General features: G+C 36.4%; 1 protein-coding gene across 2 annotated transcripts in view; it reads right to left on the bottom strand.

Annotated features, from left to right (window-relative positions):
• Positions 1-1,911: 1,911 nt before the first annotated feature.
• The window catches only part of LOC138760833 (uncharacterized protein C6orf118-like), a 35,660-nt gene continuing 26,737 nt past the window's right edge, over positions 1,912-10,834 (bottom strand). For both annotated transcript variants that reach the window (XM_069932028.1, XM_069932027.1), the window contains exons 8-10: positions 5,661-5,714; positions 4,665-4,726; positions 1,912-2,444 (exon numbers count right to left, since the gene is read on the bottom strand). In XM_069932028.1, coding sequence (XP_069788129.1) covers positions 2,375-2,444; positions 4,665-4,726; positions 5,661-5,714 — 186 coding nt within the window. In that variant the 3' untranslated portion in view covers positions 1,912-2,374. The remainder of the gene's footprint in view (positions 2,445-4,664; positions 4,727-5,660; positions 5,715-10,834) is intronic.

The following is a 10,834-nucleotide window of genomic DNA, read 5'->3' as shown; positions in this document are numbered from 1 at the left end:
CCAGACACCCCACCCACCGACAACAACCAGACAGTCCAGAAGTCAATAGCTGAGCCAGAGCTAGCACTGGGACAGTTACAATGGCAGACAAGACCACGAGACAGAATGAATCTGATGGACGTGGAACCCACTTCACCCCACAGGACTTCTTTTAAAAGAGGGTGTGAATGTAATGGACCCACTGTTAATACTGTTTGTAGATGTATGGCAGCCCTGCCCCTTGCTGATTCACCAGTGGCTCCTCCCCCTTGATTCCTCTAATAAAGGCAGCAACACCATAGCCCCTTCCCCTAGAACAAGCTCTGGCGCGTGGCTCAGGCAACAATTCTGAGATTACCACCTCGAGGTCCTGCTTTTTAACTTCTTTTCCTAACTCCCTATATTCCCTCTTCAGAACTTACTCTATCTTTATCCCTACTCCTATCTATGTAGATTATGACACCTGACTGCTCATCCTCCCAATCCAGAATATGTTAACTCGATCAGAGACATCCCTGACCCTGGCACCTGGAGGCAACATACCATCTGGGAGTCTCAGTGTTGTTCATCCAACCTCCTATCTGCTCTCCTAATCAATGTCCCCAATTACCATAGCTCTTCTTCTCCCACATTGCCCTCTGAGCCAAAGGGCTAGTCTCCACACCAGAGACATGATCACCATGACTTGTCCCTGGTAAATTGTTTCCCCCACATAGTATCCAAAAGAGTAAATTTGCTGTTGAGAGAAACGACCACGAGGGTGCTCTTCACTGTTTGCCTCTTTCCCTTCACTCACTTAACAATCACCCAATTACCTGTCTCCTGACTTTTAGGGGTGACTGTCTCCCTGAAGCCCCTCTCTATCACTGCCTCCCAAATGATCCTGAGATCGTCCAGCTCCAGTTCCCTGACTCAGTCTCCCAGTTGTGCTATCCCAGATTTCCCACATCCTGCAATCAGAGCATTTGACTGCCGTAGCTGCTGTCTCCATTAACTCTTCCTAACTTAAATTCAAAGATCTTACCTTATTGAAATCAAGCTCGTCTTCAGCCAAAGCCTACACTGAGCCACTCACACACTGGCTGCTCTACATGAGCTCCCCTCTTTATTTGTCACTGCCACTTAACTTAATTACTTCTCCCACCAATCACCATTCTGTTTAACCCTTAACTTGCTTTTTAAAGGCACTTAACTCCAGCTGACTCCCCACGATCCCAGGTCTCGAGTCCCACATTCCTCCTGTTTCAGCAATAGTCCTAAGATGTCTGTGTCCCAAGTCCTGCTCCACTTCTTTTTAAAGGCGCTTACCTCCAGCTGGCTCCCAACAACCCCATCTGATTTTTGCTTTCTCTGTGAACTAATTTTAGAAACCATTCCCCAATTTTGCTGGGAAAGCAAATCAATAGTGAAACACTTAATAAAATAATAAATGCATCTAAACATAGCCATCTAGTTATGACATGGGTGTCAGGTGCAACTTCAAAATCCTCATTAGATATAAAACTGAATCTTGAGGGACATGGTAATAATTACAACATACCTGAAATTATACTACAAAAAGGGAACACTATATCAAGATGAGGTGAGACAGGATAGACTAATGGACCAAAAGGTAGAATTAGAGAGGAGCAAAGAACAAATTATCCAATTTCTGCAAGATTACAGAGGTGAAGGCTCAGATTAGCCAGTGCTCAAAGTAGTGATGGAACAGAATTTTTTTTAAAAACTGAATGAATAAAGCACAAGCTAAGTACATTCATAAGTTAGAAGTAAAACCTGTTGCATTATTGTGAGAAAAGTTTGGCAAAACAAGATTTTAAAAGATACAGTTAATTGTTCAAGGAATAATACAGAAAAGAGTAAAACATCATGGAAAACAACTAGAAAGGGAAACTAAGAAGATCATAAGGAGGCATAAAAAGAGATTTAGGGTTCAAGTACAAAGAAGTAAAAATATACTTTATTAAAATGCCATTTCCAGTATGTTGCTCTTCCTTTTTTTAAATTGTCCCACCATTGGTAAGTATTCCTTTTATTGTCTAAGCTTTGAAATTATTGCATTCACCCAAATCATTGCTTTGCCAGCTTTCCACTGACTAAACTTTTGCCCATTTGTCCAAATAACTTCTAAATTAGCTTCTATACAATTTTATTCAATAAAGCTCCAATTTGAAATTTAAGTTGCCTTACTATGTAAAAGATGCTATACAAGTTGTTGTTGCCACAAATGGGAAAGAGCTTTCTGAATTATAGTGTACCATCTAATTTTGAAATTCATTGAATATTGCAAACATGTTAAAATTATACTTATCAAATTATTGCCATTTCTACTTTGTTCATATTAGGATGTTCAGTGCCCACATATTTATTATTATGGGGTGTTTGTAATATCCCACTATCCAGAGATGGCAGCACTTTTATTCTCAGCCGGATCCACAAGGTCTTTAACCATGACCCAAAAGCTCCTAAAATAGAAATGTTTATTACAAATTAAAAGCAGTTTTGAAGTTTATTTTTTTTAAAAATCAACAGGTTCTCTACATTTCAAAAATTCTTTTATCTTAAATATAACTCAGCAAATGGTAAATCCTGTATTACTTTCCAATTACACTCTTGGTCTGAACAATTAAATAGACGGGTATCAGAACAATGAATGCACGATTCACTTTATTTCTTTCAGAAGAATCGATTATAAAATAGGAGCTTCCTTACTTTTACTGGTCAACCTAAAAATTTAGATTAAAATAGGTATATTTGTCACACGCAGTGCCTTGGAAATTCGGAAACAGCAATTTTCAGGTGACTTAGAGGGATGCATAATATTGAGGGTAAAAGATTCACACTAGTGCATAGGAATGGAAGATTAAATGCCATAATAGGCTCAACTTCCTGTTGAAATCTATTTTCTAACAGTGAATGGTTGGAGTATTTTGAGGTTAGCAGTTTTTAAAAAATAATTTAGACATACGGCACAGTAACAGTCCCTTACAGCCCATGCCATCCAAATACACCAATTAACCTAGAAACCCCTACATTTTTGCAGGGTAGGGGGAAACCAAAGCACCCAAAGGAATCCCACACAAGTCAAGGGGAGAATGTACAGAAAGCGCTGAATTCGAACCCAGGTTACTGGTGCTGTAATACCACTACGCGCCAAAATTTTATAAACCTCTATAAGATTCCTCTCAGCCTTCCACACTACAGGAAGAGAAATACCAGCTTATCCTTATAACATATGCCTGACAGTCCCAATAACATTTTCTAATTTTTTTCTGCACCATTTCCAGCTTAAAGATCTATGTAAAACACACCAAGTGTAAACTGCTTCCCTGTCCTCATCAACCTTCTTAGTCATCTCTTCCAAAACTCAAATTCAAGAGACATGGTTTCCCATGCACAAAACCATGCTGATTATGCCAGTGTAACACAAATTGTAGAAGTAACAAACATCCAAACTTTTCTTCACCACCATCTACCTGTGTCACCACTTTTATGCAACTCTGTACCTACACTCCCAAGTTTCCATCTCCCATGGCCCTATTATTCACCATTCAAGTCCTGCCAATATGCAACATCTCACACTTGTCTGAGTTACGTCCAACTTGCTGTTCCTTGATCCACTTTCCTCATTTATCTAAATCTTCTTGTTATCTTCACTGTTCACTATACCACTAATTTTGGTGTCAGCCACAAATTTACTAAGCATGCTAACTAAATTGTTCTCAAAATCATTATAGATGACGAATAACAATGGACCCAGCACCAATCCCTGCAGTACATTACTGGTCACAGGCCTCCAATACCAGTACAATCCTCCACTACGACCTAATCATATCATCAAACCAATCCAGTTTCTGATTGGCCAGATCACCCTGGATCCCATGCTATTAGATTTTCTAGGTCAGCCTGCTATGCTGGATCTTGTCAAAGACATTTGAGGCTCAAGTCCTTCATCAGGAATATAAAAAAGCAGGCAGACACCTGAATAAAAAGATGGGGAGTGGGGAGAAGAGGAGGGAGGAGCACAGGCTAACGGGTAAGATATAATAGGTGGATACAGGTGGGAGAGTAGAAAAGAAAAAAAAGCTGAGATGTAAGGGGTAGAGGGCAGAGAGCTAAGACAGCTAGCTCTCTGATAGGAGAAAGAAGAGGTGGGGAGTTGGAGGAAAGGTGACAGAGGGATGAGAGAATGAAAGAAACTGTGAGAGAGGTTAATAGAAATTAGAGGTCAATGTTAATGCTGTCTGGTTGGAAACTGCCAAGACAGAATACAAGATGTTCCTCCAATTTGCTGGTGGCTTCAGTTTGGCAGTATACAAGGGCATCTACAGAATGTCGGTATGGCAATGGTGTATGGAATTAAAATGGTTGGCCTCTGGGAGGTCCTTGCTATTGCAGGAGACAGAGTGAAGGTGCTCAAAATAATTTTCCAAGTCAACTTCCATCTCCCTGCTCTCAAATCTTCTTGGTCACCTCTTCCTAAACACAATCAAATTTGAGACACAGTTTCCCACATACATGCTGATTATCCATAATCACTCCTTATTGCAAAAAGTTTATAGCTTGAATGATATTTAAAGATAGTTTGATAAAAATCAAACTCACCCACAACAAAACTTGTATGTTACAGACTCCAATATATAAATTAAGGAAAAAGTATACAATCAGGGATGAAAAATACTTACTCTTTAATACTTTTGGTCACTTTATGTTCATTGAGAGTTTTTTCAATATCCCTTTCAAGAATCTAAATTCAGAAAAATGGTAATTTAAAGCTTTTAATTTTTATTTGTGAATAAAATGCATCAAATTACACATTGTACTACCAAATCATTTAACAATTTTCACTTGGTAAATCACAAAAGCACTCTACATGAACCTTTTTTCTCGTCTGTGATGTTTTGTTAAAATTCCACACCAAATTCATGGAAGACCCTCCCCAATTTTAAGTAACTTTAATTCATCAATGTATCCCCAGTAACTACTTTATGTTGCTGGGCATCAGACAAAAAAGGAATTAAAAAATCATGGTCAACAACTACCCTTTAATGACTTCCTATCTACTTTTCAAAACCTGAGTGCTCACCTGTGAAAATCTCCATGGACCAGCACTTCTTTAACCCCAGAACCTCACGAATCCCAGAGGATCTGTAAATGCCCATCACTTTTCTCTTCAGAACCTGAAATCTTTTTTTTTTGCCTGTAGGCTCCCAGCAATGATAAATACCATCTGGAACATTATACACAGGGCCATCTTCCAAAATCTTTCATTAAAAACCTCTGTTCCCAATCTAAAGTTACCTACCATAATCCATCTCCCACCACTGCTAACTTTCTAGCTTAATGAAACATCTCTAATGACACCAAAAGACAATAAATGCCCTTGTAGCATAATTGATAATTATATGGCAATACATGCCTACTGAGTCTGATGGTTAGACTGTACCACTGGAACAAAGCCAAGATTATCTAAACTCATTAGTGAATCCCATGTCCAGCAAAATCAGCAGATGTTAGCTGATTACTGACAACAGTAAGGCAACAGTCATCCATTACATCAGTTAATCCTCAGTGGATATGCTCATCATTACAAGGAAGCTATGTTAACACAACAATACATTCAGGGAACAGGAAATCATACTGAAAAATGCAGAGAATTAACCAAAACTATCCTTACTTACTGTTATTTTCTTACGAAGAAATGTATTGGATTGCTGCAGTTTTACAATGTCGGCCTGTTGTTAGATGATAAAATTAGCCACAATATAGTAAATTTACTCAAAGAGATATTAATCTACTTAATTAATTCTGAGTAACAACATACATCACCACGGTAGTTTGCTTTGCAGGTTATTGCAAATTTAAAAACACCAGGATTGGTCTTTGGGGAATTCTCCTGAAACACACATTACTCTGATAACTCATTCCATTTCTAACAGCCCAGCAATGAAGCATAATTTGCTACATGCTCTCAGGAACACACAAAACAGGACTGTAGAGATTGGTGGGAGAATAAACACCTCCGATTAAGTAGATCTTTTCCCCACTAGTCTTACAGAAAGAATCATTTTTCTATTACTGCCTTAAATACATCTAATGTCTGAACTCCACCACCCTCTGGACTACATCAGAGATTCACTCCATTCTGAGAGAAGAAATTTCCAAGGTTTATATGAGTGGCACCTTACTTTATCTCTGTATTCCCTTGTTCATGACCCTCTTCCATCTCAACATCTACCCTGTCAAGCTCCCTTAGGATTTTATATGTTTGAACAAGGCCACCCCTCTTCTTTCTGCACTTCATGGAATACAGATCCAAACTGTCCATTTTCTCTTCACAGAACAATCCTCTAATCCCAGGAAATGGCCTGGTGAACTTCCTTTGGATGGCCTCCAAAGTCACTTTGAGGCAAGAGAACCAAAATGATGCATGATCTTCCACATGTGGCCTCATCAATACCTAGTACAAATGTAACAATCTCCCTATTCTTAAATCCCCTACACCCTTCACATTATGCAGTTTATCTTTTAAGTGCTTGTGTGCTAATCTTTTGTGATTCATGCACTAGAGCAGCTAGATCCCACTGAATTTCACTCACTTGCCAACTCTCTCCATTTAGGAAATCATTCTTTTAATTCCTTACTAAAGTGCCATACACATCCCCAAATTAAATTGCATTTGCTGTTTTAGGCCAATCTTTCAGTCCATCTATATCTTCATCACAATGTGTTCTGTAACCTATTTTCATATCTTTAGCAATCTTGAAAACCTTCCAGATGGAAAAATTGTAAACAGAACTCTACGAGTTAGATCCCGCTAACCTGAAAAAATCATAAGACGTAGAAACAGAAATAGGCAAATTTTAATGCCCTGGCTGAACAAAAACCTAAAAAAAAACCCAATGACCTGGTCAGAACTGTGACGAAAGACTGCAAAACATTCTCTCTCTCTCTCTCTCTCTCTCTCTCTCTCTCTCTCTCTCTAGATCACTGTAAGCACAGCAACCACCTGTTGTGTTGTCCCAAACAGTATTGTACCTGTTTTTTCCTTTGGTGCAGCCTGCCACATACACATTCACCCTGTGGCAACTAATTTCACAGATTATCACCCTCTGGCTGAAGAAATTCCTCCACATCTCTGTTCTAGTCAGACACCCATTAATCCTCAAGTTGGGCCCTCTTGTCCTAGACTATCCCACCATGGGAAACAACCATTCACTGTCAGTCCATGCCTTTCAACATTTAAAAAAATTCAATTAGATTCCCCCCCTCATTTCAATGAATTCAGGCCAAGAAATATCAAACGCTTCTCATTTGATAATCCTTTCATTCCCCAAATCATCCGAGTTAACTTCTTTTGAACCCTGTCCAACATCAGCACATCTTCTTAAATGATGAGCCAAAATGTACTCACAATACTCAAGAGAGGTCTCATCAGGGCCTTATTGAGTCTCATCATCACATCCTTGCTCTTATTTTCTATTCCTCTTTTTTTTTTTTTTTTACACACCATAAACCACATTGACCATGATACATACATTTTCCTTTTCAAATATATACAGTGACATTTTCTCCCCCCCCTCCCTCATCCCATCCCACCCTCCCTACCTCCCCCCCATCCATTTAAAGTACAAAATCTAAGATACATTAAACCAGTCAAACAATGTTGTCATTCAATAAAAATAAACAAGAAATTCCACTGAGTCAATTCTTTTCATTTCCTTCTCCTTTCGTTAATTTAGGTAGTGAATGTCCTCAGTAGGTTTTCTCTATTGTGTTTCATGTAAGGCTCCCATATTTGTTCAAATATTTCAATATTATTTCTTAAACTATATGTTATTTTTTCTAATGGAATACATTTATTCATTTCTATATACCATTGTTGTATTTTCAAATTATCTTCCAATTTCCAGGTTGACATAATACATTTTTTTGCTACAGCTAGAGCTATCTTAACAAATCTTTTTTTTGCACCATCCAAATCAATTCCAAATTCTTTGTTTTTTATGTTACTTAGGAGGAAGATCTTTGGATTTTTTGGTATATTGTTTTCTGTAATTTTATTTAATATTTGGTTTAGATCTTCCCAAAATTTTTCTACTTTCTCACATGTCCAGATTGCATGAATTGTTGTTCCCATTTCTTTTTTACATCGAAAACATCTATCAGACACTGTTGGGTCCCATTTATTTAACTTTTGAGGTGTAATGTATATCCTGTGTATCCAGTTATATTGTATCATATGTAACCTCGTATTTATTGTATTTCTCATCGTTCCAGAACATAATTTCTCCCATGTTTCCTTTTTTATCTTTATATTTAAATCTTGTTCCCATTTTTGTTTAGTTTTACCATTTGTTTCCTCATTCTCCTTTTCTTGCAGTTTAATATACATATTTGTTATAAATCTTTTGATTATCATTGTATCTGTAATCACATATTCAAAGTTACTTCCCTCTGGTAACCTCAGACTGCTTCCTAATTTGTCCTTCAAGTAGGATCTCAATTGGTAATATGCCAACACTGTATCTTGAGTTATATTATATTTATCTTTCATTTGTTCAAAGGATAATAATCTATTTCCTGAAAAACAATTTTCTATTCTTTTGATCCCTTTTTTCTCCCATTCTCTAAAGGAAAGATTATCTATTGTAAAAGGGAGTAACTTATTTTGCATCAATATTAGTTTTGGTAATTGGTAATTTGTTTTATTCCTTTCTACATGAATCTTTTTCCAAATATTGAGTAGATGATGTAATACTGGAGAACTCCTACGTTGTACCAATTTTTCATCCCATTTATATAATATGTGTTCAGGTATCTTTTCCCCTATTTTATCTAATTCTAATCTAGTCCAATTTGGCTTTTCCCTTGTTTGATAAAAATCTGATAGGTATCTTAATTGTGCGGCTCTATAATAATTTTTAAAGTTTGGCAGTTGTAAGCCTCCTTGTTTATACCATTCTGTTAATTTATCTAGTGCTATCCTCGGTTTCCCCCCTTTCCATAAAAATTTCCTTATTATTTTCTTTAACCCCTTGAAGAATTTCTCTGTCAAGTGTATTGGCAATGCCTGAAATAGGTATAATATCCTTGGGAAAATGTTCATTTTAATACAGTTTATCCTTCCTATTAGTGATAATGGTAAATCCAATGCTCTAAATCGTCCTGTAATTTTTTCATTAGTGGATAATAATTGAGTTTATATAGATGGCTGAGATTTTTATTTATTTGTATACCTAGGTATCTTATTGCTTGCATTTGCCATCTGAATGGTGATTCCTTCTTAAATTTTGAGAAATCCGCATTATTCATTGGCATTGCTTCACTTTTATTTATGTTAATCTTGTAACCCGACACTTCTCCATATTCCTTCAATTTCTTATATAATTCTTTTATTGATAGTTCTGGTTCTGTTAAGTATACTATAACATCATCCGCAAATAAACTGATTTTATATTCCTTGTCTTTTATTTTTATCCCTTTTATATTATTTTCTGTTCTTATCAATTCTGCTAGTGGTTCTATAGCTAACGCGAACAATAAGGGTGATAGTGGGCATCCCTGCCGTGTTGACCTGCTTAAGTTAAATTGCTTTGATATATATCCATTTACTGTCACTTTCACCAATGGCCCCTTATATAATGCTTTAATCCAATTAATATACTTCTCTGGTAAACTGAATTTTTGCAATACTTTGAATAAATAATTCCATTCTACTCTGTCAAAGGCCTTCTCTGCGTCTAAAGCAACTGCTACTGTTGGCGCTTTACTCCCTTCTACTGCATGAATTAAGTTAATAAATTTACAAATATTGTCTGTTGTGCCTCTTTTTTTAATAAATCCAGTTTGGTCTAAATTTACCATTTTAGGTACACACTCTGCTAATCTGTTTGCTAATAGTTTAGCTATTATCTTATAATCTGTGTTAAGTAATGATATTGGTCTATATGACGCTGGTGCGAGTGGATCTTTCCCTTGCTTTGGTATTACTGTAATTATTGCTGTTTTACATGAATCTGGTAAGCTTTGTGTTTTATCAATCTGATTGATTACTTCCAGGAGGGGAGGAATTAATAAATCTTTAAATGTTTTATAGAATTCTATTGGGAATCCATCCTCTCCTGGTGTTTTATTATTTGGTAATTTTTTTATTATCTCTTGTATTTCTACTATTTCAAATGGTTCTGTTAATTTATTTTGTTCCTCTATTTGTAATTTTGGTAGTTCAAATTTAGTTAAAAATTCATCTATTTTCCCTTCTTTCCCTTCGTTTTCAGTTTGGTATAATTGTTCATAGAATTCTCTAAAGTTTTCCTTGATCTCCATTGGATTATATGTGATTTTTTTGTCTTTTTTCCTTGATGCCAATACCATTTTCTTAGCTTGTTCTGTCTTAAGCTGCCATGCTAGAATTTTGTGCGTTTTTTCCCCTAGTTTATAATATTTCTGTTTTGTCTTCATTATGTTCTTCTCCACCTTATATGTTTGTAGTGTTTCATATTTTATTTTTTTATCTGCCAATTCTCTTCTTTTAGTTGTATCTTCCTTCATTGCTAATTCTTTTTCTATATTTACTATTTCCCTTTCCAACTGCTCTGTTTCCTGATTATAGTCCTTCTTCATCTTGGTTACATAACTTATTATTTGCCCTCTAATGAACGCTTTCATTGCATCCCATAGTATAAACTTATCTCACTGATTCCGTATTTATTTCAAAGTACATTTTAATTTGTCTTTCAATGAATTCTCTAAAATCCAGCCTTTTAAGTAGCATGGAGTTTAATCTCCATCTATACATTCTTGGAGGGTTGTCCTCTAACTCTATTGTCAATATCAAGGGTGAATGGTCCGA

The sequence above is a fragment of the Narcine bancroftii genome, chromosome 4, assembly GCF_036971445.1.
Source record: "Narcine bancroftii isolate sNarBan1 chromosome 4, sNarBan1.hap1, whole genome shotgun sequence".
In the NCBI taxonomy this organism is placed as follows: Eukaryota; Metazoa; Chordata; class Chondrichthyes; order Torpediniformes; family Narcinidae; genus Narcine; species Narcine bancroftii.
This window is presented reverse-complemented; position numbering and strand designations above follow the sequence as displayed.